We start from the raw sequence: 26,312 nt of genomic DNA on the forward strand, positions 1-26,312 counted from the left end.
CAAAAGCCCTCGAGAGCAGCAAGCTGGGCCTGTTGGGGAAACAAAGTCAGTGTGGCTGGCACAAAGGGATCCAGAGGGGCTGATTGGGGGCAAGGGTTCTCAGCCTCTAGGAGAAGCTCACATTTTATTCTGGTGTGATAGGAAACCACCAGGTGATTTTAAGCAACATAGTGGCTTAACTGATGGAAATTTGGGCTATTTGTTTTGAAGGGTCATATTTTTAAAATGTTACTCTGGCTAAAAAAAGGTGACTGGCTGCTCTGCTATAGACTGTAGGGGAGAGAAGATGATGGCTTGAGTGGGGAGCAGTGGTGGTGGTGGAGAGGGGGACAGGTTGGGGGTGCGCTTTAGAGGTAGAGGCCAGCACTAGTGGATAGCATAGCGGGGGGCATTGGAGAAAGAGCTGAGTGACCGAGAGCCCCCAGGACTAGTGGACGAGTGGCCAGAGGCTCAGGGCAGAGAGCCATATTGCCATGGGCCCCCATGTCTCTGCAAAGGAGCTGTGCAGGGGCTGTCCTGAGTGTGTCCCCCCGGAGTGCTGATGGTGCCAATAGCTGGCACATATGTCAGATAGTCCCTCAGCTCAGGCCACTGAGGCCCAGGAAGCCCCAGTGACCTATCTAAGGTTAGAGCACCTAGGGGTGGCAGGGTCAGGGATAGAGCCCAGCTTGTGGACTCCAAAGCCTGATGTCTTTCCATTAAGCTCTTGAAGCTCCCCAGTGCATAATGTGGTGTGATTTTACAGAAAGAATGGGATTGGAGCTTCTGCCTTCAGCTCTGGGTCTGCCCCAGTCTTAATAGGATTTTAAAGGAAGCCCCTCCCCCACAACTGTCTGCTCTCCTTTTTAAATCCTCATGTCAAAAATGAATGCAGTGACTGGTCTAAGCCACGGCATAACACCACTCAATATCACTGTTATCACTGTTACCTTATCTGTTAGGACTTGGCCAAGCATTCTTCACTTTGCAGTGCAGCAATGCCTGTTGGCAAGGACCTAGGGACTTCCACTTGAGGACTTCCATTTATTTAATACAAAAACTGGAGATGAGGCACAGCGCACAGGTTCCAAAGAGGGGGTCTGGGCAGATCAGACCATTCGTTCTGCGGAGAGACCTAAGAGACTTGGAAAACAGCCTACCTCCTGTGACCGTGTGACATCAGGTCCCATCACCAGGCCACCTGGGTTTGGTCCTGGCCTCTTCACCCATCCGCTGGGAGGCATCAGGCAAGTTCCTTAGCCCCCCTGCCTTAGTTTCCTTATCTGCAGGATTGGGCCACATGAGGCTTTTGTGGGGATGAACAAGTTGCTATGTGTAAGGCACTTAGCATCACGCTTGGTAGCAGGAGCGCTGTCACAGTGGACCATGTGTTCTAGTTTACTAGCTGCTGGAATACAACATGACAGAAATGGAATGGCTTTTAAAAAGGGGAATTTAGTAAGTTGCCAGTTTACAGTTCTAAGGCCATGAAAATGTCCCAATTAAAACAAGTCTATAGAGATGTCCAATCTAAGGCATCCAGGGAAAGATACCTTGGTTCAAGAAGGCCGATAAAGTTCAGGGTTTCTCTCTCGAGTGAGAAGGCACGTGGCAAACACAGTCAGTTTTTCTCTCATCTGGACGGGCACATGGTGAACACGGCGTCATCTGTTAGCTTTCTCTCCTGGCTTCCTGTTTCATGAAGCTCCCTGGGAAGCATTTTCCTTCTTCATCTCCAAAGTGCTGGCTGACTCTCTGCTTCATGGTGCTGCAGCATTCTCTGCTCTCTCCGAATCTCCTTCATTCTCCAAAATGTTTCCTCTTTTATAGGATTCCAGTAAACTAATCAAGACCCACCCAAATGGATGGAGATGTCAGTTTAACAACCACTCTTGGTCGAGTCACATCTCCAAGGAGATGATCTAATTACAGATTGACACATACAGTACTGTATAGGATTAGAAGAAATGGCTGCCCTTACAAAATGGGATTAGGATTAAAAAAATGGCTTTTCTAGGGTATGTACATCCTTTCAAACCAGCACACCATATCAAGGTTTAAAGTTGAGACAGAAACCACCTCTGACAGGCCCTGTATTCCACAGCATGCTGTTTGGAGGGTGTGTGAGGGTACTGGACTCCAGGGGCAAAGGCCAGAGTGGGAACACCTCCCGGGTGGCTCTGGGTAGGTCCCTTGTCCTAGTGTAGAGGAGGCTACCCTCCCTCAGGTGAAGGACAGGGGGCATGTAGGAAACTTCCTCCCCCAAGTGAAGGATAGTGATCATGTGGGAAGGCGCCTTCAGGGCTGGATGTGCGATGCTGACATCCCTAGTCATCACAGGACTAGGAGGATATAGAATTGTCCTTCCATCAGGCAGGCAGGGTGGCCTATGCTCTCCACGTTTCATAGAAGAGGCCCAGACCTAGTCCCCGTGAATGGCAGAAATCAGATTAAAACTCAGGCTGGGTTGACTTCTGAGCCCATGCTTCTCACACCACTACCACCATCTCCACCGCCAGCCACCCCCACCACTGTCTCCCATCACCACCACGATCCACCAGCACCATCACCATCACCATCTACCACTATCACCACCACCACCACCACCATCGCTGCCATCATCTACCACTATCTCCCATCACCACCATCACCACCGCCACCATCATCACTGCCATCACCACCACTATCCACCAACACTACCACCACCACCACCACGATCCACCAGCACCATCACCACCTGCTACCATCACCACCATCACCACCGCCATCGCTGCCATCATCTACCACTGTCTCCCATCACCACCACCACCACCACCACCATCATCATTGCCATCACCACCACTATCCACCACCACCACCACCTTCCACCAGCACCATCATCACCTGCTACCATCACCACCACCACCATCGCTGCCATCATCTACCACTATCTCCCATCACCACCACGATCCACCAGCACCATCACCATCACCATCTACCACTATCACCACCACTATCGCTGCCATTATCTACCACTATCTCCCATCACCACCATCACCACCGCCACCATCATCATTGCCATCACCACCACTATCCACCAACACCACCACCACCACCTTCCACCAGCACCATCACCACCTGCTACCATCACCACCACCACCAACACCATCGCTGCCATCATCTACCACTATCTCCCATCACCACCATGATCAACCATCCATCACCATCACCATCTACCACCATCACCGCCACCATCATCACTGCCATCACCACCACTCTCCACCAACACTACCACCACCACCACCACCTTCCACCAGCACCATTGCTGCCATCATCTACCACTATCTCCCATCACCGTCCACCACCTCCCATCCCCATCCACTGCCATCATCTACTACAGTCTCCTTCCCACCATCACCATCTCCACCACCACCACCACCATCATCACTCTCACCCAAAAACCTTTTCTGCTAATAATTGCTTTATTTTTTTTTGGTCAATCTCCTAACAGTTCTTGATCTGCCTCTTAGAAGTGCTAATCAGAAATATAATACTGTTGAAGATTTATGTATTACTGAATGTTGCAAATTAGTTCCTAAATGCCACAGATATTGCCACAGACAGTAGTAGAAAGTGACCTAATAATTATAACATCAACCCTGCCAAATATTTTCCCTAAAGCTATTGCCTCTTGTAAAAGTAAAAAGTACACTGTGGTCAGCAAGCCTTTTTTGTGTGCCTGCCCTGTCTGCGTGCTCCTTCCTTTGTCCTGCACGGGAAGGACATGAGTTTAGCATCGTTGATTTTTCCTGAGTGCTCTCATTTTTGCAAGATCCAACAAAGTGAAACATTTTTCTGAAAGAAAGAATACAAGTAAATTTATTTGGTGCAAGTGGTCTGGCATTGAATAATGACATTATTCTCTACACACAGAAAAGGAGCTTGGGCCTCCTTGGCCAGCCCTTCCTCTCAAGGGTATTTGATCATCACATCCCAAATCTCGGGGCTGGCTATACAGTATCTGTGTCATCTGGATCTTTGGTAAAAAATCACATAAATAACTTATGATCCTCAAGTGCTATAGGGCTGGAGAAACAAAACTTTTCCAGTATTGTATTCAATCTTTTTGAAAGGTCAAGAGGTTTATCACGTATGACGATCCCAGCCTTCAGGGAATGCAGTGGTTATTTGGAGGGGTCAGGATCACTCCCCATGGATCCTCGTTTACGCACCACTGTGTATACTGAGGATGTGTTTAAGGAGTGGACCTGCCTGCATGAGGGTCTGTACTGCCAGCGTGATGCAAAGCACATTTTCTTTGCTTGGCTTGGCTTGTCAATGATTGAGTTCAGTGTCAGCTGCTCGGGTGTTTATTGCTTTGGCAGATGTGGAGGCAGGGAGGTCCCATGGTGTGATGATAGCACTCAGAATTGGGAGCTCAGGCTGGCAAGGTACTCAGCTTCTCTGAGCACAGTAGGCATGGGGAGTGGGGGATGACGCAGCCCAAGCCCCATGCCTGGTGGGGGTCTGCCACAGCTGCCATCGTGGGCCACTAGTGTCATATGGTGGTGGGCAGAAGTGAGAGGTCACGAGCACTTCCTTGGCAACAGATGCTGGATGACACCCAGTCATGCGATGGGCCCCAGAGTTCTGGTGTAGCACATTCGGTGTTATCAGGAGCACGAGACTGCAGCAGGCAGCTGCCAGACCAGAGCCTTTGGGTTAGCCAAGGAGCTTGAATTGGTCATCAAAGCCTGGTGATCTCTACCCGCTTTAGGAAGAGTACCCCGACGGTGAGGACAGGAACAACCTGGAGGAGGCAGGCCTGGAGCTGGGGAGTCAGCAAGGACACCAAAACTGAGGCTGGGCCAGAACAGAGAGAAGGCTGAGAACAGGGCAGGGAGGGTGGGGGCTGGTGTAGTGGAGGGGGGCTGGCAGGCTGGGTGGCCCATCAGATGGAGGGCCCCATGGAGGCTGGGGGGCAGGGCAGGAGGAGTGGGGCCGTGGGGTGTCTGGTGATGAGGGGAGTCCAGGTCTGAGCACGCTGGGTTCAAGTGCCCGGGGGACCCCGTGGAGGTGTGTGGAAGCTGGTGGGATGGCAGGCCCAGGAGCTGCAGACCTAGGAGAGACTGGAGTGTGGTGGTAGCAGTGGCCATGAGGGGCGCAGAGTGAGTGCCAAGAGGCTGGTCGAGGCCAGGGAAGCTCCAGAAGAGTGCTGGCAGTGATGCGGGTGAGCCAGTCACAGCAGCCATGGTTCAAGGAGGCCTTGGGGGTCAGCCAGTGACTCAGGGGCAGCAGGGCTGCAGGGGGACAGCTGAGGGAAGCACGCCCACGGGCCACTGGTGATCAAGTCCCAGGAAGGTCTTGAGGATACACGTTGTTGAAGCACGGCTTGTTCTTGGGCGAAATGGCCCGTGGAGTTCCTCCTTGTTAGTGCCACCTCCCTACCTGAGGTCATTTCACCTGCACCTTTCACCGTCCCCTACCTCTGCAGTTACAGGCGTGGTTCCTGCCTTCCATCACGACTGAGCTTTCAGACGGTCACCGAGGAATCTCCTCCCTTCCCCATGAGCACGTTTAAACCATGTGGCTTGGTCTTCCATGAAAACTTGGGAGCTACAAGTTGAGTTTCTAAAGGAAAATTTTGTTTAGAGATAGCTAATGTATCAGGCCTGTTTGTCATTTGAAGCACAAAGCAAACTCTAAAATGGTCAATGACTTTAAGCAATTTGGACAGAAACTGATTATGGAAAAAGCTTGGAAAATTTGACTAATTTTTGATTGGAGCGTCCACCACAGAGGGCGCCTTCTAGGGCAGTGTTTGGGCACAGTCTTTGGGATGGGCTGCGGTCAGTGCCTCATGGGACAGCAGGGGCCGCTCGTTTGGTGAAAAGGAATTGGTCCGAGCCGTTTCTGGCCTCAGCTGTTTCCTTGGGTTTTGTTGCTGTATAAATAAATCATGGAAAATGTGACTCCCCGCAACGCCCACCTCTCGCTGCTGCTCGTGACAGCTGACCCTGCTGGAAGAGTTAAGGAGGCTCACAGCCTTTCAACACTCTGAGAAAAGTCTTGAAAGACTTTTCTTTCTTTCAAGGCCGTAGCAAGAATGGCCCTCGTGGGTGTCACGTGGGTTTCCAGACACAGACGTGGGTTTGCAGGCAACGTCCTGAAAGGTGGCACTTGTTAAAACTCAGGAATGACGCCGGGTCATCTGGGGTGCTGGCTTCCTGGGGCTGCCATGACAAGTAAGCCACACTCAGGGGCTTCGAGCAGCAGAACTGTGCTGTCCCACTCTCTGGGGGCAGAGGGCTGCGGTCAGTGTTGGCAGCGCCCCACCCCCCGGAAGGCTCCATGGGAGGGAGCGTCCTGCCACTTCCAGCTTCCGGGGCCCCAGCTGCTCCTCGGTTTGTGGCCACAGCCCCCAACTTCCGTGTCCACCTCCACATGGCCTTCTCCTCTTCTCCCTGTGTGTCTTCCCATGTCCCTCTTCCAAGGACATTCATCATTGCATTTGGGGCCCGCCTGGGTGAGCCAGGATGGTCTCATTTTGAGATCCTTAACTTAACTCCATCTGCAAAGACCCTTCTTCCAAGTAAAGTCACAGGCACAGGTTCCAGGGCGAGGACATGGCCATGTCTTTTGTGGACGTCCCATTCAACCCACTAACCTGGCAAGCCTCGGGAGGCGAGCCTGACCCGCGCAGCCCCAGGGCTGTAGGAATGGGCGCGGCTTCCTCTCACCGCTTTGCTCCCATCTGCCAGAAACTGCTGTGATGCCCACACACATCCTCAAGGGCGCGGGGTAGATGGGGTCCCTTTCATCCAGCGTTTGAGGTTGAGTAAAAGCACGTTATAAATTAGGTCTTTGCTGAGAAGGTAGCCCTCCGGCCTCCGAGGGCACTAGAATTGTGTGGGCTCCTCGGGGCAGCAGAGCCAGGAGACATCTGACCACTGCCCGGCTGGGACCCACCCTGTGCCTCGGTCTCCTTACCTATAACACAGGACCCACCCCATCCCCTTTTCGTGCAGCCTAATCAGTATGTGCAGCATGCCAGAAGCCATCTGCTGCATGGTAAGTACTGAACTAATGCTAGATGCTGAGTTTGTGGCAGCTGTTACTTTTTCCCTTCTCTTTCTTCTTCTCAAGTCGCCCTGGCAGCGTACAAGTGGTTGGTTTGTTACCTGCTCCATGAGAGTTATCAAAAATTAAAAGAAGAGAAAAACTCAGGAAGCAGCAACTTTGAAGCAAGGAACAACTCTCAGGTATCTATTTGTTTTACAAATGGCTGTTTTGACCCTTTGCTCCTAATTTCTGTGCTACCATGTCCTTGACAGATGCCCCTTCCTGGCCGTGGCAGGCTCCAGCCCTCCAGCTTCTGTGACTGGGGAGGATGACTTGACCTCTTCCACATTGGCTTGTTCTCTGTAAATTGAGGGTGGTGACACCTAACTTTCTGGGTTGTGGAAGAAGTTACAGGTTGTGGAGATTGTGCTGGAACTCCCAGCCTGTGGTTGTAGTCGGAAGCTGGGATCATGCAGCGTGGGTGTCGGGGTGTAAGCCTTGGATACACAGTGGGGTCTGGGCTGGGGCACCAGCCTAGAGACCCAGGACACTTCCTCCCCACGGCCAGAGCAGTGCTGCAGCGCTGCCTCGCCACGGCCTGCGTGACTCGTGAGTTTGCACCTCGCTCTGTGTACGCTTTCATGGTCATCTCACTCAGACTGAGGCACTGGTTGGCTTTGGAAGGCCATTTGGTCCTCACATTGGGACAGAGCGTTTTTCGTGTGCTGGGACCCACCCTGTTGTAAAACGCCTTGTCATGCCAGAAGTCAGGCGGAGGTCTAGGAGTGCAGCTGTGCTTGTAGTTGTGGAGGGTGTGTGCTGTTTAGGGAGGCCACGGAGAAGGCCACGGACACCTGCCTTGGTGTCATTTAATGAGGTTCTCTGTCACACTCAGTGGCCCCTCTCTCGAAGCCCAGCTTCTGCACTGGCCTCCCTCCTCTCGCCACTTTGCTGCCATCTGCAGAAAAAGCTGTTGTGATGCCCACACAACCCTGCACCCCCCAGGCAGGTGCAGCCTCCAGCCAGCAGTAAAACGAGCAGGTGTCTCTAGGAACTTTCTGGCCACACCTGCCCACAGGTGAGGAGATGGTGAGACAGTGATTGGGTCTTGGTTTGAAAGTCTTCTGCTGAGTTTGCCTAAAGCAAGAGCCAATTTCTGGCTTAAAAGAAATTAATGAAGCTGCGTGCCAAGATCAATAAAGCGTGGAGTTCAGTGCCACAGTGAGAAAAATCCGGGGTGTGAAAGTGACCCTTCCAGGTTGGGCTGCCCTCTGTGCCGCCCCGGACTGGAGCCACAGCCAGTTGGGCCATTGGAAAATGGATAGATTCGGATTTGATTTCCCCATGTCCCTCCTTTCTCTGCATGTCAAATTGTCTTTCTTGAAATGGAAATAGGGACACTCCTATGAGCTATAAAGCAGGGCACCCGAAGACATGGCGTGCGCGTAAGGGCCATTTCCCAGTAGCATCCGGATCCCTTGGAACCGCCTGGAAGGCGCTGCCATCTCACTTGTGCTCTTTCGGCTCCGTTGCAGTTGCTGCCGCCCAGCCCAGGCCGCTGTGGCCGTGCTTGTCAGCGCAGAGTTTCTCAAGAAGAAACAGGTTTAGGGGGGACATTGGGCGAGCACATGCAAGCCCATCCACCTGGGTCCTTGGGCAGTGAGATGTCGCAGCCCTCTCCTGCAGGTTTAACAGTCATTAGGAACAGCTCAGCTTTCACCTTTTGTTAAAGAGCCGTGGCATGGCTGAGAAGGACAGGAGGGAGCAGGGGCCCGACCCGGGTTATGGGCAGGGCAACAGACACGCGCCCTGGATTCACGGCCCAGGCCCAGGCCCTGGAGAGCAGCCGCGCAGCTGCGAGGGAAGGTCCAAGAAGGGGTCTCGGTTTTCCAGGCCTGGCCTAGGTCAAGGAGGCTACGAGCCGGCCTTGGGCCATTTCTGACAGCCGAGCACTTTCTTGAGTCCTGGCTGGAGGTCCACACGTCCTCAGGGAGAGGTGACTCCTTCCCATATGGTGACCAGGACAGCCGGGAGGCCTGGGAAGAAAACTTCAGAGAATATTTATATAACCTCAGCAGGACAGCCTTCCTAACAGGAAACTCAGAAGCTGTAAAAGAAATGAAAACTACATATTTGGCAACAAAGAAGTTAAACATTTCCCAATAGCAAAAGATACTATAAATAAAGTCAAAAGACAATAGCCTGGGAAAAGCACAGGGGGCATTAAGTGAGATAAAAGCACCTAGTCAGCCTGGGGCACACCTGGACGGCCCCCGGGGTCGGGTCAGAGCCTTGGAGGAAGCACCTTTGCGCTGGGGGATGACCCCTACCCCATTGTCGGGGGAGGGTGTGAATTGCTGTGTCCTTTTGGGATAGTTACTGGCTTTTTAAAACTTAAATAGGAAGTATATGTACCCTTTGAACCAGCGGGGAAGTTTGACTTTTTCTTTATCTACCTGTTCCTGCTGGTTAAAATGATCATTTTACTCATCACCTACTAGAAGCAGGCACAGAGTTGGCTCTGAAAAAAAAAGGTGTATTTACCTAGTGAGCCCTTTTTCTGGCTGGTTGCACGTGCTCATGTTCACATGTCGGTGGAAGAGAGGTGTGCCGTGGGGCTGCGTCCCCTGCCGCCAGCCACGCCAACCCCGTCCCCGTCCCTGACTACCCTTACGCGTTCCCTGTTATTCCTCCAGAGATTTTTGTGCATAAAAAGGTGGCTGAGGATATTTTTCCTTCCTCTAGCCTCACTCTAGGCTCTTTATGTGTCTTGTGCTTTAGTAGACAAGGGAAGTGAGACTCGGAAGTGCCCAAGGTCACCCACCTGAAGCCAGCTCTGTGGCCCCACGTCCAGCTCCCGGCCCCAGGGCTGCCCTGCTGGGCCCTCCATCCCCAGGAAAGGAAGCAGTAAATCAATTCAGACCCAGAAATTAATTTCTGGTACACACTGATGTCTTCCTCTGAGGATATTACATTTTAGCCCCCACCTGCCGTCCAGTGGCTTACGGCCGAGGCCCGAGGCGGGCCGGCTCCTGGCTGCCGGGGCACGCGGCTTTGAGGTTTACGGGGAGGCCAGAACCCTCTACCCCGAGAACGTTCTGCCACAGTCCAGCCTTTCCGCCCCAGCCCCTTGGCACACAGCATGATGCGGGGCCCTTTGCCGGCCCCCAGCCCACATTTGTTAATAGTGTCATCAGATCTGTTGATGGCAGTGACCAGCAGCCACCCAGGAGAGCCCAGGTGAAGGGTGAAGGGCACAGGGACCGCGCAGGTTCTCGACTCCGTGCAGCGGACGGCGTGGCCGGCCCGCTCTGAGCTGGGGGCGGCCCTGAGCACGTAGGATGTTTAGCAGCAACCCAGGCCTTCCCACCATCCAGTGGAAACCCTGAGTGTGGCAGTTGCTCCGCACATCACCCCATGTGCCCTGGGGGCAGAATCGCCCTGCTAGGAACCCCTGAAGGACAGGGCAGTAGGCCTAAGGGGACCTGGGGCTGGGAAGCTGGTGGAAGCAGAACTGCCCTCAGGGGCTCCGGGACAGTGGAGCCCGGGTGCCCCGGCTCTGGGCAGCGCCCTACTTTGCCTCTCTAGCCAGGCTTCCTGCCTGCTTGTGCCCAGCTGGAGTCCAGTGCCTTCCCGGCCTTGCACTGAGGCCTCTGTCCACTCTTTCAGCTTCTCGGGACACAGCGAGGGGCAGTCTGCCCGGAGCCTTTTCCATCCAGCACGCTGAGGTCAGGGAGTAGGCACTGGCACCAAACCACGCTACAGCAGCCTTGCGGACAGAAAAGTGGGGGGGGGGGGGGCTTGGCTCCCTGAGCACATGTTCCACCATAGTTGGATCATCTTATCGGAACGTTTCCAGAAGAAGCCCAGCCTCTTTCGTGTATGTCACATTCCCAGGGACCGGGATGACATGTGTGCCGGCCGCCAATAGCAAGTGTTTCCTAAGGCCCCGTGTGGGGTTCCATCAGCTCCTCTCAGCAGCATCGGGGCAGAGCCGTTGATGCCCCCATTTTGCAGATGAAACAATTGAGGCTTAGAGACTCCAAGGGCTAGGCCATTAGCTGCCTGTTGATGTTTCATAGTCACTGAGGGCCTTGGGGTGCATTTCCCAACAGCAGCAGGACCCTCCATGGGGGCTTCTCCAGGCCAGCCTACAAACCTCTGCAATGCCTGCAATGAAAGCATGCCACTCCACTGAGAATGAGTTGAAGCAATGGAATCCTAGTCCCAATATGATGTGCGGGGCAGGGGAAGACAGTACAGTAGTGGGAGCATGGAGCTTAGGGTGGGCTTGGCTCTAGCTCCAAGCCTGGCCCCTGAGCCCGGTCCCTCTTGCCCCAGCCTTCCCAGAGTGAGCCTGGCTTCTGGGGATCACAGAGGATGCCCAGGGAAGATGCATGACTGGGTTTGGGGGAGTTGGTGAGAGTTAATGGCATTGGTCTGCTCTAGTGAAGTAGTTGGGGTGTGGACACTAGAGCCAGCCTGCCCATTCAGGTTCTGCCCTGCCCCTTGCTGACTGTGGCCTAGTGTCATCAGCTGGGCTGAGCATGGAGGCTCAGCACAGAGGCTCTCAGCATGGTGCCCGGCCCCGTGGAAGCATCCAGAGCAGCCCTCACCACCCCAGCATCAGCCCTGTCGCCCTTGCCTCCGCCCTGCAGAGCTCTGGGAAATTGGGGCACTCTACCTCAGTGCGCCTGCAGCCCACTCCCCACCTCTGCAGCCACGGCTCTGCCCCAGCTGTGGGCGCACACCAGCTGCTGGTAGAAAGCCGTACCGGCCCACGTGCCTCTGTCTAACAGGCAGCAAGTGCTGCCCTGTGGCCTTGTCGTGCCGGGGCCGGCAGGACTCTTGGATTTGGGTCAGTGAGAGGGCATGAAGGATGGGAGAGAGCACCCCTCCCCGACCACGCCCTCCTGAGGACCCCTGCCCTTGCCCAGGGTCCTGGTGTGGCGTCGGCAGTGTGAGCAATGAACACCCAGCTTGGGAAGTGGAGCCCCACCCTTCAGTGGACACCCTGGTCTTCACTGGCCCAGGAGCCCCCCTGCCTGCGCTTCTTGGTGCCCAACCCCCTTCCAGAGGCCAAGCACTCACCACTACCCCCACCTCCGTCTCATCACCTTACTGGAATAGTTTTTTTTATTTCAAGGTAGCACATGCTCATTATAGCAAATCATACAAAGCATGTGGTGTTATCTGATTTTAAAATATGCTCAAGTGATAAGCTGGAGAAGAGGAAAGAAAAGCTAATAGATGAAACTAATTATTAGTAGATGTTTTGTATATTGGTTAAAAAAGGAAAAGTTGGGACTAAAAGTCATAGTGACTTCCTGCTGTCACAGCCAAGTCAGCCTCAGAACTGGGTATGTTCTGCTGGGAGCAGTGCCACGTCTTCCCTCCATTTACCCCTCGCTGTGGTCTTTATTTGGGTGTCCTATGTGCAGGGAGAGCAAGGTTGCGCCCTTAGATGCCATGGCAGAGGCTGGCCGTGCCCTGCTGGGAAGCTGGAGTCCCTGGGCGCTGAGTAAGATGAGCAGCTGGCCGAGCACCTTCTCTCCTTAGGCTTGTGTGGTCCCCAGGGCACGAGGCCCCAAGTGGGACCTCAGGTCTTGTGCCCTTGGGGAGCCCATCCTATTGTGGGCACCCCCAGAAGGCGGGGCAGCTCGTGTCTTACTGGGGCTGGCACATTGATCTCGGCGTTGGGTCCCTGAGCAGGTCCCAGGTGGGCCTCCCTTTGCCCCCCTGCGATCCTGAGTGGCAGGCACTGGCCGCTTGTCCCCACTGACTGGCGACTCTGCGTCTTCCTCAGGTGTACAGATGCCGCTCCTTGGCCCTGGCGTTCCTGGAGCTCACAGTGGTGCAGAGGTTCCACGACTACACGCACCAGCCTGGGGTGCCGCCCCCGCTGCAGGCCGTGCTGCAGCGGCTCAGCGCCCTGTACGCGCTGTGGTCCCTGAGCCCACACGTAGCCCTGCTCTACCGAGGTAAGGCCCGTGGCCGCCCCTGCCCGTGGGCGCCCCCCTGCTGTCCATTCGCTGACTCGCGGCTCCCACCCTGGGCACGAGCAGCGAGGCCCAAGGACAAGCAGGCACCCCCAGCAATGCCCTCCCTTCCGACACCAGCTGCCAGCTCGCTAGGGGGACTCACAGACCTCAGGGAAAGCTGCTGCACTCTGGGACAGACCTCAGGGAAAGCTGCCGCACTCCGGGACAGACCTCAGGGAAAGCTGCCGCACTCCGGGACGTGGTGCCCACAGTGTAAGGGTGCGGGTTAGTTGACCAAGGGCCAGGCGCTTGGGCAGCGTCCAGGAGCCCTGAACACAGAGCTTGTGTGCTAACGTTCCCGGCAGCCCTGTGACTGCGCGCAGAAGCGTCCCCACCCAGGGCCTCCCCCAGCCTCGGTGTCTGGGCTCTAGGCTGGGGTTCAGGCACATGGGCCTGGTTTGCCGCCCACGTGGAGGCTGATCTGTTACTGTGTGGCCCAAAGCCCCTGCCCCCCAAATCAACTGTTATACGGTCTGGGGGGCCCCCAGGTAAACGAACACACTCTTGTTCACCCCTGACATGCCATCTCAGGGGCTCAGAGGTCAGCATCCAGGAGCCAAGAGCAAAAGCCAGGTCCCCCTCCTTGCCAAGTTGAGCAGACTTTGATTCTGTACTACATGGGGGCTCATGAGTATTTGCAGCTATCTTAATAAGGAAAGGCACAGGGATATAGAAACCTCAGAATGGGACTGATAAGATACTATTTTCCCTTTCATTTAGGGTTTCTGTTAGGGTCCCTTTGATGTCAATTTCCAGTTTAGAGTTCTTCCAGAAGGCCCAGTCATGCCCAGCAGTGCACAAACCTCCAGAGAGAGTGGAAGCCCAAGCCTTGGGGCCCTATAGGGCACAGATAGAGGACCCCCAGCAGTGTGCAGACTGAGGGCCTGGGAGGGCTTCCTGGAGGTGGTGATGCCTGGCTGGTTCCTGGATAGGATAGGATAGCACCCCCTTAGGACCTTATATGCTTCTAGTCTGTTCTGCCTAGAACCTGCCTTCCTGCCTTTTCCTTCTGAAACCAGCCCAGGCATTCCCCACCCCACGCCTTCCCTGAGCTCCCATAGGGGTCAGGGCCCCAGGGGTGCACTGGTCCTCCAGGACCCTCAGGGCTTGGGACTGCAAATCCTCTCTCCTCCCTCCCTGGCTTCACGGGGACTGGCACTGGGTGCCTGTTCCTATCTGCCCAGCACTGGCCTGGGGCCTGCCCGGGGCCTGCCCAGAGAATTGAGTGGGAAGAGAACTATCAGGACCAGCCTAGCATCAGCTCTGATCCCCCAGAGGGGTGACAGCTGGGCTTGGAGGGCAGTGCCTTTTTACCCCAAATTGGCCGCCTATGGGGCTGGTCTGAAAAAGCTCTTTTCTGGATTTGTTGCTGTTTGTAGGTGTTTTTGGACATAGGATGCTAGACCCCAGTGTAACCAACATTTCCCGATAACTTTTCAGGTGGATACTTTTCTGGTGAGCAAGCAGGTAAAATGGTAGAGAATGCAATCCTGGACCTGTGTTCGCAGGTAAGCTGTCATACTTGTATATCATTATGCCCTCCCCTTTGCTTAGCACACCTGGGCATGCATTTGGCATTTAGCAAAAATAAGAATACAAGAAAAAATGCTTTTATCAGAAATTGCAGCAAAAAATCTGGCTTCTAGGGAATGTCTTAGGATCTTAGCACATTCAGCTCACTCTTTATCTTTACACGTTTTACAACTACATCAATTAATCATCTCTTGGGCATTTCTAGTTAGTCAATTTCCAACTTAAATTCAGTTCATGGATTTTACTTGCTTATACTCTTTTACTTGTGTTACCAAGAAAAATCAAATGGCTTCCAACTTCGACTTTGTGGTCTAGCAGCACTCTTTTCAGTAAAACTTTCTAAGGAGATGAAAACATCCTGCCTGCGCTGTCCAGTGTGCAGAGTTTTTAATTGGCAATTAAAACATGGCTCATCAGAATCAGGACTTTTGTGACCGAGACCTCCGTTTCCTGCCTGTGGAAACAAATAGAGCAAATAGGACAGCGGGTTGGCTTAAACAAGAAGGATTTGTTGGCTCACGGTTTTGGGGTTAGGGAGGCCTGAGATCACGGCGTGAGCAAGGCGGCGCTTTCTCCCTGGGCCTGTGACCTTCTGCGGCTGGCTGCTGGCTGCTGGCGGTCCCTAGTTCCCATCATGTGGGATTGCGCATGGTGGCTTCTTCTAGCTTCTCATGGATCTCTCCGTGTGAATCATTCTGTTTATAAGGGATGCCAGTCATCCAGGGGAAGACCCAGTCTTATTCAGTTGGCCACACCTTAACTAAAAACATCTCCTAAAGGTCCTCTTTCCGATGGGTACATGCCCACAGGAACATGTGTTTTTCTGGGGTATATAATTCGCCCTACTCAATCTGCTGTCTGAACCCCAAAAAGACATGATCATCTCATGTGCCAGATACATTCATCCCATCACAACATCCCAAATCCTTAAGTCATTTCAGTAACAATACTAAGTACAGCGTCTCATCAGAATTGGTTAAGGGGATGGTCTGGTCTGGGGCAAAATTCCCTCTAGCTGATGGACCTGTGAAACTAAGAAAACAAATTCTCTGCTTCCAGTATACAGTGGTGGGACAGGCATAGGATAAGTATTCCCATCCTGAAGGGAGAAGTTGAAAAACAGGGTTACGGGCCCCGTACAAGTCTGAAATCCAGCAGGGCAGTCTCCATTAGATTTTAAGTTCTGGGAGTCATCTGCGGAATGAAGTTTTCTCCTCTGAGCCTGATGGCGTGGCAGCCCCATTCCTTCCAAGTGCTTGCACAGTGGCCCTGCTCTTCCCAAACCCTGGGGTGAAGGCCCCACTTGCTGACTGTTGGGATGGCATTATTCTCCTGAACACAGGGGCACTAGGCCTGTCCCCTGCAAGTACAGGGCAGATAACCTGTCCCCTCCAAGCTTAGGGGCAGGCCCACCCTTTCCACACATGAGGAGGTCTCTTCCATCCAGACCTTGGCTTCCATGGTTCTGCCCTTAAAGTCATTCTTCCTTCAGTTCATCCCTTCTCTGTCCCTCTCTGTCCCTGTCTCTCCCTCTCAGTCCAGGCCAGCATTGCTTCTGCTCATACAGATTTTGCAAAAACCTAGTTGGCTTTGTGTGCAGTTCAAGCAGGTCCAAACCATCAGATAATGTAACTTTCCACAGCTCCTTCCGGCACAGCTGCACTTCCAACCTTGGCATCTATGGAAATTCTGGGTAGTTCCATGTTCAGTTAGACTCCCACATGGAGCCCTGTTCTCTGGGCACTCATTTCCCAGAAGCTCGAGGAAATCCTGATAGAGCTGCTTCTGGAGTTAGACTCAGAGCATACTCTGAGACTTTTCTAAACCAACAATTTCTGGTTTCTTTGTGCTTAAGAGTCTGGTTCTCAGCATATCCCTTTCCTCTCTCATTTCACTGTAAGCTGCAAGGAGAAGCCAGGCTGCACCTTCCACACCTAGCTTGGAAAGCAGCTTAGTCTCCATGTTCATCATTAACAAGTTCCACTTTCGCTGCAGCGTTGGAGCACTGTTTGCACAAACTCTCTGCAGCTTTAAAATGAGGCTCACCTTTCCTACAGTTTCAGTATAGCATGGTCCTCCTTTCCTCCTAAGGCCTCAGAGGTCCTTGAATGTCCACGTTTCTTCCCGTAGTCTCCTAGAAGCAGTCTGAGCTGTTTTTAAAAATTATTTTTAACTTTTTGATTGCATAGTATAACATATGTACAAAGCAAAGAAATAAAAAAGGGATAGTTTCCAAAGCCCTCTTCATCATGTAGTCACAGGACAGATCCCAGAGACTGTCATGGCCTGCCATATGACCCTCTCAGATTTTTTTCCTTCTGGCTGCTCCACAATATAGGAGGCTAGAAGGCTTAAATATTTTTTTGTTATCACAATTGATTTTTTTCCTTCTTTTTATGTGAAAAATATCATATATTCAAAAAAGCAATAAATTTCAAAGCACAGCACCACAATTAGTTGTAGAACATATTTCAGAGTTTGATATGGGTTATAATTTCACAATTTTGGTTTTTACTTCTAGCTGCTCTAAAATAGTGGAAACGAAAAGAGATATCAGTTTAATGATTCAGCAGTCATATTCATTGGTTAAATCCTATCTTCACTGTATAACTCCACCATCATCTTTGATCTTTCCATTCCTCTCTTTAGGGGTGTTTGGGCTATGGCCATTCTAGCTTTTTCATGTTGGAAGGGTCTGTCACTAATATGGGGTAGGGAGATGGAATTATCTGGTGTTCTGGAGAGGCTGGGCCCTCTAGGTTTCAGGACTTATCTGGACCAGGGACCCATCTGGAGGTTGTAGGTTTCTGGAGTTACTCTAGTGCATGGAACCCTTGTAGAATCTTATATATTGCCTTAGGTGTTCTTTAGGATTGGCTGGAATAGTCCTGGTTGGGGGTTGGCAGGTCATGATAGGTAGCAAGGTCTAACTGCAGCTTATGTAAGAGCAACCTCCAGAGTAGCCTCTTGGCTCTGTTTGAACTCTCTGCCACTTTTTAGTTACTTTATTAATTACACTTCTTTCCCCCCTTTTGGTCAGGATGGAATTACTGATCCCACGGTGCCAGGGCCGGATTCATCCCTCAAAGTCATCTCTCATGTCTTCCAGGGACACTTTCATCCCTGGATGTCATGTCCCACGTAGGGGGGAGGGCAATGGTTTCACTTGCAGAGTTGGGCTTAGAGAGAGAGAGGCCACATCTGAGCAACAAAAGAGGTCCTCCAGAGGTAACTCTTAGGCATGCCTATAGGTAGACTAAGCTTCTCTAAGTCTTTTTTTTATCAAGCATCTTGCAGTTCTACCAGCCTCTACCCAAAGCCAACCCCACAGCCCTTCCATACTTTCTGTAAAAATTGACCCAGTTGTTCCTCTTGCTCTCAGATGCGCTACTTGGGGGGGGGGGGGGGCCTCAGGCCGTGGCATCAATGGCCTGTGACTGGATCACATGGGTAGGTCCGCCTGTTGCATGCACCAGCTGGAGTTTGGCACAGGTCACGCCTGTTTTCAGTCTTCCACCTGGAGACCCAGCTCCTCCAGCCCAGGGGTTGGCAGAGAAGACACAGCTGCCATCCGGGGCATGTGTCACGGCCGTGGTGAAAGGGAAACTTTGTTGTCTGCTGGCTGGACATGGACCTTGGAGCTCGCACTGTGCTGATGGCTCCCTCTAAAATGATGGCCCCTGTGTCGTTTGTCTGCAGCCACAGGACCTAGGGAGCCAGCCTGCACCTTTAGAAGCAACTGAACATTATTTTCAAGTAGATGGGCTTGCTTTTTTCACTCACTGGGGCTGTCTGGGTTATTCTGTGTGGACCTAGTCTTATAGTCTGTATCTTTCGGTTGTGCCTACTCCTGCTGCTCCGGTCAGGGCAGCTGGGCCATTTAAAATTAGTTATTTTAAGAAAATTGTTTTTGCATTTCAAGAAAGTTCTTGGGAGTCTCCTCATCTAAATTCCATTTGTCATATTGAAGAATGATTTGTGCAATGGAACAGGAGAGGAATAAAAGTCCTACAAACCAAAGAGCTTTCCTACGATTATGACTCTCCCAGGTGCTCCCAAATGCCTCCATTACACTTTTCCTGGACCTGTTTTCCTACGTTCAACAGCAATTACCCAGATACTGCCAGGGATTAGTTCAGGCCTCTGAAGACAGGCTCCAGTTGACGAGCTGCACAGCTGTCGCTTTCTACGAGCAGCTCCTTCCTTGCTGGAAAGAACTTGCAAGTCTTGAGTGGGTCGCAGCAGGGTGAGAGGATTAATGCAAACTGCCGAGGCCGCCGTGGCCGGGCGGGGAGGGGAGAAGGCGGGACTAAGCCGCAGTGCACCCGCTCCCGTGACCAGTTGCTACGGGGTCCCAGCAACAAACGCGCTCTTACTCAGTGGTCGCCATGGAAATCCCTGGGCGTTGCCAAGTGTTTGGACTTTGTTTTCAAACAGCTCAGAGATGACGCGGTCGCCCTGGTGGATGTGATTGCACTTCCGGACTTTGTCCTGGACTCCCCGATTGGCAGGGCCGATGGCGAGGTAAAGAGAGCCCCTTCCCCTGGGCCCTGGTGGATTTGTGCTGGGCTGCAGGGCTGGGGCCAAGCCAAGGCGGTCCCGAGCCTGAGGGGTGCAGGGTGCAGGTGTGGGGGTGGGGTCAGGAAACCTGGGGTGCCCCCGCCCTGACTCCTTGCCACGTTTGCTCTGGCTCCTGGGCAAGACCCCACCCCAGCCTGCTTCTTCCTCCGTGAAGTGGAGGTGGCCATACCACCCTCGTGGGGTCGCGGCGGAAGGCATCATGAGCTTGTTTTCCTGCCAGGCCAGGCCAGCCCCTGACCTCCTGACCAAGATCCCCCATCAGAGTTCCAAAGCCTCGGTCCAGCACCCGCACGCCAGTGCCCTCACACGCGCCCTGGCTTTCCTGTCCCATCAGGGCCTTTTCCACCAGCCTGGTGTCCTGGAGTCAGTCGTCGTGTCGTGCTCTGCGCATCTCTTTCCCCCACCCCAGCCTCGAGTCCCCCAGCAAGCCTGTCCACTCTGTCCGCTCTGGCCCCATCCATGACCCTCCTCCTCACTGCTCCAGTTCCCTGGCAGCATCTCGGGGTCCCCCCATCTCCTCTCTTGCCCCCCCACCACCATGCTCCAGAATAATTTCTGACACAACAGCCAGCTCAGGCTGCTCCCCTGAGTGAGCCAACATCCTGCAAACTTGAAATCAAACTCAGATTCCTTCCTGCCCTGTCAGCACTGGCGACTTGACCTCTGCTGAGCCTCCAGCCTCATCTTCACCCTGCTTCCTCCAGCCTCATGGCCTCCTTCCTGCTCTCCTGACATGCTGGCTCCTTCTCGCCTCAGGGCCTTTGCACCTGCTCTCTTCCTGTCTGGACCCTTCCCTTCCTTTGGCCTGAGCCTCTGCCTCCTGCTGTCAGCCAACACACCCCACCCAGGCCCTTGCCACCACTTCTTCCGATTGTGTCACCTTCTGCCCTCGTTCCTGTGACTTTCTCCACCATGTGCCAAGCCCTGTGCAGTGACTCCCAGGGGTCTGCTTGGTGCCTCTGGGCAGCGTTGCTCTCCACCTGGGAGGTTGGCCCTCTTTTACTGGTGGGACATGGAGTTTTGAAGTCACTTGAGGTCTCAGAGTGTGAGCAGTGGACCGGAATTCACACCCACCCTGCCCCCTGCATCCCAAGGCCTGTGTTCTTCCTGCTGGGGTCCCTCTGCCACCTTGGGGCACTGCCTAAATAGAGATGGGAGCCTCAGGGAAGGAGCCTTGGTCTGCTCAGGGAAACCCTAATGTTATGAGATGGTGATGGACTTATCTAGAGACGGGACAGGTGCCTTGGCCTCTGTGTGGGTTGCAGAAGGTGCACCGAGAAACAGATACTGGATAGGGGCCCAGGTGGTCTGAACAAGAGGTGGGCGCCCCAACCCTCCAGGGTCCCATCAGTCAGGAAGGGGCAGACAGTGATACTCATGGAGGGCCTGCCATCTGAGGGCTGCCATGTGGGCTGTGTGGTATCCTCCAGGAGCCCCATGCGGTGTAGACCTCACACCTGCTCTCCTACCCCATGTGGTGTAGACCTCACACCTGCTCTCCCACACCCAGTGCAGTGTAGATCTCACACCTGCTCTCCCATACCCAGTGCAGTGTAGACCTCACACCTGTTCTCCCACACCCAGTGCAGTATAGACCTCACACCTGTTCTCCTACCCCATGCGGTATAGACCTCACACCTGCTCTCCTACCCCATGTGGTGTAGACCTCACACCTGCTCTCCCACACCCCATGCGGTGTAGACCTCACACCTGCTCTCCTACCCCATGCGGTGTAGACCTCACACCTGCTCTCCCACACCCAAGGCAGTGTAGACCTCACACCTGCTCTCCCACACCCAGTGCAGTGTAGACCTCACACCTGTTCTCCTACCCCATGCAGTGTAGACCTCACACCTGCTCTCCTACCCCATGCGGTGTAGACCTCACACCTGCTCTCCCACACCCAGTGCAGTGTAGACCTCACACCTGTTCTCCTACCCCATGCAGTGTAGACCTCACACCTGCTCTCCTACCCCATGTGGTGTAGACCTCACACCTGCTCTCCTACCCCATGCGGTGTAGACCTCACACCTGCTCTCCCACACCCAGTGCAGTGTAGACCTCACACCTGCTCTCCCACACCCAGTGCAGTATAGACCTCACACCTGTTCTCCTACCCCATGCGGTATAGACCTCACACCTGCTCTCCCACACCCAGTGCAGTGTAGACCTCACACCTGCTCTCCCACACCATGTGGTGTAGACCTCACACCTGCTCTCCTACCCCATGTGGTGTAGACCTCACACCTGCTCTCCTACCCCATGCGGTGTAGACCTCACACCTGCTCTCCCACACCCAGTGCAGTGTAGACCTCACACCTGCTCTCCCACACCCCATGCAGTATAGACCTCACACCTGCTCTCCCACACCCCATGCAGTGTAGACCTCACACCTCCTCTCCCACACCCCATGCAGTGTAGACCTCACACCTTTTCTCCTACCCCATGCAGTGTAGACCTCACACCTGCTCTCCTACCCCATGCAGTGTAGACCTCACACCTGCTCTCCTACCCCATGCGGTGTAGACCTCACACCTGCTCTCCCATGCTCCATGCAGTATAGATCTCACACCTACTGTCCAACTCCATGTGGTGTAGACCTCACACCTGCTCTCCCACACCCAGTGCAGTGTAGACCTCACACCTGCTCTCCTACCCCATGGGGTGTAGACCTCACACCTGCTCTCCCACACCATGTGGTGTAGACCTCACACCTGCTCTCCTACCCCATGTGGTGTAGACCTCACACCTGCTCTCCTACCCCATGCGGTGTAGACCTCACACCTGCTCTCCTACCCCATGTGGTGTAGACCTCACACCTACTCTCCTACCCCATGCGGTGTAGACCTCACACCTGCTCTCCTACCCCATGGGGTGTAGACCTCACACCTACTCTCCTACCCCATGCGGTGTAGACCTCACACCTGCTCTCCCACACCATGTGGTGTAGACCTCACACTTGCTCTCCTACCCCAGGCAGTGTAGACCTCACGCCTCTCCCACACCATGCGGTATAGACCTCACACCTGTGCTCCCACACTACACATGGCATAGACCTTCACACTTCACTTGGCTGATGAGTGACCCACGTTCTGCTGAAGTCCAGAACTTGCCTGTTCTAGGCAGTTCGTGGCAGATCCAGGATCTGGGTTGAGACCTTGCCCTGCTGTTTGGAAAGAAGTCAGGGGAGCCAGTCTTGGTCACCTGGGGTGATCAGGGTTTTCAGGGGAGCTCAGAAAAGGTCCTTTTGAGTCCTTTGGGGCCTGTTTCACTGACAGCAGAGGGCCTCTGAGGGTGAGAGAGCATGGCTGTTTCTTCTCCAGGGGCCTGGGAGCATGTCCTGTGAGGAGCTCTGAACCCCCCTAGAAAGGTCTGCCCCAGGCAGGGAGCCAGGCAGCCTGAGCACTGGAGCACTGGCATGTCGGCGGAAGCTGCCTGCTCTGCAGAAACAGGCCTGTCCCAGGCAGCAGAAGAGTGGACACGGGGGAGGGACCGGGCAGGAGGCCCCATTCTGGTTTGGGGTTCCAATATCTAGGCCAGTGCCAGCCAAGGTGTCACCTGATAGGATGGGCCATAAAATACACGCTTCTCCCAGTTTCGAGGGATTGATGTTTTAACCAGGTGCTACCAGGAAAAAAAGCTCATTTTAAATGGAGTATTTGAGACAATCATTAAACAAAACATAATACTCTAAGCATGAAATATAGTTTATGACCTGGGGAGAGTACGCGATCCAGTGTCTTCTTTGGGAGCCAAAACATGACAGTTTTGGAAGAGAAGTTGGTAAGTGCATTTAACAGGTGCAGGGACAGCAGTTTCTTAAAATTATTTGGCCTCAGCGAGCTGCAAACAGAGCTTCGGTTCCTTTGGGCAAGTGGGCCTCATTCCCTCAGCGTGAATGTTCCCTTCGTGCTTTCAGTGGGTGGAAGGCAGCTCAGCTACCCGGGTCCTCTCAGCCTCCCTGTTTTCCAGTGAGGGGCCTTAGGCTAGATGCAGTGAGGTTTTCAAGTCCTGGAGGAGGCCCATCGCTGGTCAATACAGGCCACTCGAGGTGTCCTGGCCAGAACAGAAAGAGGGGGGCCATGTGGTCCTGGCACAATGGCCAGCTTGACCTGCTGTTTTATGCCACTCGACTGTGCCTCAACTGCGCCTGCCAGCAGATGCATAGGGTGTGAGGGAACATTCCAGAACAAGTCAAAAGGGAGACTTGCCGGAGTCCTGTGGTGCCTGCACTATTAGAAACAGAACATCTGCCCGCTGCCATAATTTTCAAAGAAACGGTTGAGTGGGAAACTTTTCATCATAGACATATTTTATGATATTTTATAATTGCATTTTCCTAATTGTATTCTAGAAAAAGTTTAAATAAATTAAACTTAAATTATCTTAAGATTTCTCTAATAAATGACAGTAGAGAATTTCCTGTGTTTTTAACAGACACCTGTGAGGGGATCGTGCTTGCACACTAGGCCGTGTAACGAATCTCACTCGCTTGTTTTTCAGCTCTACAAAAACCTCTGGGGCTCTGTCCTTCAGAACAGCGAAGTGCTGGAGCGGGCCTCGTGGTGGCCTGAATTCACTAAGAAGCCGGTCATCGGGAGCTTGAAACCAAAGCTGTGAGTGAGCCCATGCCTGCTTTGCTGAATTTCTAATCAAGGCCTCGACATCAAATTCTGCTAGTTCCAGAAGACGCTGGAAAACAGCATCGCTTTCTGAGTAAGCAGCTCTGCACCCCTCACACCCTGAGAGGCACAGCGGGTCCTGGGTCCTGCAGAGAGGGAGCGGGTCAGCTGCCAGGCTCACGTGGGATCGTCATGATCTGCTGTGCAAGGAGAAAATGCACACAATCAAGGCTTCCTGCTGGATGAGTAGGGCTTGCGCGTGCTCTTTCAGGGATATGCACCGAGTATGAAAGGAACTGATCACATTTGGAATTTTCCAATTCATCTGAGATCATCCTGTACAAAGTCTTGCTTCCCTAAAGACTTAATTATCTATATGATTTTACCATGTAATTTAATTATCTTCTGATCTTATTAATTGGCACTGCAGACCAATTTGCATTACATATTTCAAGATGTTTATGAAAAAAATACCTGTTTTATGATTTTCTCATGTGAAACTAAAGCCTGTCTAAGAATGACTTCATAGGCAGAGTGCTTACTGAGTTTCCCCTGTTGTGGGTAAACACCCCAGGCTCTTTGTCCACAGGAGCAGAGCTTAGCAAAGCTCCCCATGCACACCTCCAGCCCCGCTGCCAAGGCCTGTGGTCACCGAGGCAGGGGCAGAAGTGCTAACGTTTCGGTTTCCCCGTGGCTGTTGCTGGCTGACCTCTGGCAGCGCAGCGGGGTCAGGGTCTGTATTATCAGCAGTGGGAGTTGGTCCCCTTGGACAGGCCTGTCACTGAGCCCAGCGCAGGCGTGACCTAGGGTTCTGCAGAACCGGGACTGGTGTGGAAAAACAGAACAGCCCAGAGAATGTACAAACACACCAAGGGCCCGGCCAGCAATGTGTCTTTAAGGAATTTCCCTGCTCTTTAAATCGCTCAGCTGTTACTTCTTAGGCATCGGCTTTCCTGGGTTTGAAAGGAGCAGCGAGCCGAGCCGCTGAGGCTGCCGGGAGCCCGTGGGTGGCCAGCAAGGGTTGTGGTGCTTCGCGGCAAGCGCTGCTGTCCCCAATTTACAGGTGAGAAGACCAAGACCTGAAAGTCTCCTCCGGCTGCAGGGAAGCCCCAAGCGGGGCGCCCCAGTGTGCACAGCCTCGGCGCAGGGCCGGCACCCGGCAGGGAGCTGCTGGCGGCCTCGTGCCCTTGTGCAGTGGGAAGGCCCCCGGCCGGGCCTGAGGAGCTCTGGTTTGGTGGTTTCCTCGAGTTTGCACACATCCATCATGGTTATAAGGCCTGTCTTGTCCGTTACGCTGTTCTCTTCCTGCTTTCAGAGAGAACAAGGAAGAAGAAAACATCCCACACCCTTGGCTTGGGGGATGGGTTGGTCCTGAGTGCAAACCCAAAAATGTCTGGGAGGGGCCTCCTGCTCCTGAAGGAGAGGCTTATTCCTCGTCAGGGCCCGGGGGTCCCGGGGGTCCCGGGGGGCTGGTCCTCCTGCCCGGCTCCCGGCCCCTTCGGCCTCTCCCGGTCCGGGACAGCGTGCGCCAGCTGTGGGCACACCCATTCCCGGTGCTCTCTTGTAGGCTCAGGGGGGTCAGCCCTGCTGTGGTCGCCCGCCCGGGGAGGGGACACTTTACCTCCGTCCCAGAGCCTTTCTGAAAGGTGAGGGGGTGATGGGGTGATGGTGCAGCTGACAGGTCTGTCTTGTCCCAGCCTCAGAGCCGTGCCCGATGCCCTCCCCGCACACCCTCCCCTAGGGCGGGCGCCGGGCCCCTCCCGGTCTCAAGCCTGAAATAGAGCCACGGGCAGTGCCCCCCACGCCCTCCTCTAGGGTGGGGTCTGTCCTGTAACTACTTGTTGAAGAGTGCTTTGGAAACGATTGAGTTTTTTCTTTCTTTGCTTTGTATATATGTTATACAATAAAAAAGTTAAGAAGAATTGGGGATTGGTTTATAAAAGGTCTTTATATATTAAGAATAGTAAACCTTTGCTTGACATGTCCACTGTAAATTCTTTTCCTAGTTTGTCTTGCTTTTAGTTTTGATTCTTTTCCTTTTTGATTTGATGAAGAGATATTAAAGATGAAAGTATATATAAATGAAAACTCTGACGTCCTTTTCCTTTCCACGCCCAGATCATTTACGTCTTCATCTGTTTTCCTTGAGGTCATCTCAGTATTTAATTGCCTGGGAATTTATGTTGGCCTCCCAGGTGACGTACAGCTCTGAAATGGTTAGCCCCCAAATCACACAGCAAACTCTGTCACCTGTATCTCATGTCCAAACCACGCGTGTTCCTGGATCTGCTTCTGTACTTTCATCTCTGTTTTTTCTTGTATCAGCTTATACTGTTTTCAATATTGAGGCTCTTTTATATTTTTTTAGATCTATTGGAGCAAGTGAACTTCTTCACTAATCTTCTTAAAAATTTGCTTAAGTCTATGAACTTTGCAGTTATTTTTGTCAAGCCAGGGTGATCGCACACCCTGAATTAAAGAATGGCTTGGGGGACTTTGTTTAATATATAGATGA

At 53.2% G+C, this 26,312-nt stretch overlaps 1 protein-coding gene across 6 annotated transcripts in view; it reads left to right on the forward strand.

Moving 5' to 3' along the window:
• Positions 1-24,318, forward strand: part of ACOX3 (acyl-CoA oxidase 3, pristanoyl) — a 90,235-nt gene extending 65,917 nt beyond the window's left edge. For all 6 annotated transcript variants that reach the window (XM_077136302.1, XM_077136300.1, XM_077136299.1 and 3 more), the window contains 5 exons: positions 7,105-7,220; positions 12,827-13,001; positions 14,502-14,569; positions 19,032-19,118; positions 23,679-24,318. In XM_077136302.1, coding sequence (XP_076992417.1) covers positions 7,105-7,220; positions 12,827-13,001; positions 14,502-14,569; positions 19,032-19,118; positions 23,679-23,795 — 563 coding nt within the window. In that variant the 3' untranslated portion in view covers positions 23,796-24,318. The remainder of the gene's footprint in view (positions 1-7,104; positions 7,221-12,826; positions 13,002-14,501; positions 14,570-19,031; positions 19,119-23,678) is intronic.
• Positions 24,319-26,312: the final 1,994 nt, after the last annotated feature.

Source organism: Tamandua tetradactyla, chromosome 19, assembly GCF_023851605.1.
Source record: "Tamandua tetradactyla isolate mTamTet1 chromosome 19, mTamTet1.pri, whole genome shotgun sequence".
Taxonomy (NCBI): domain Eukaryota; kingdom Metazoa; phylum Chordata; class Mammalia; order Pilosa; family Myrmecophagidae; genus Tamandua; species Tamandua tetradactyla.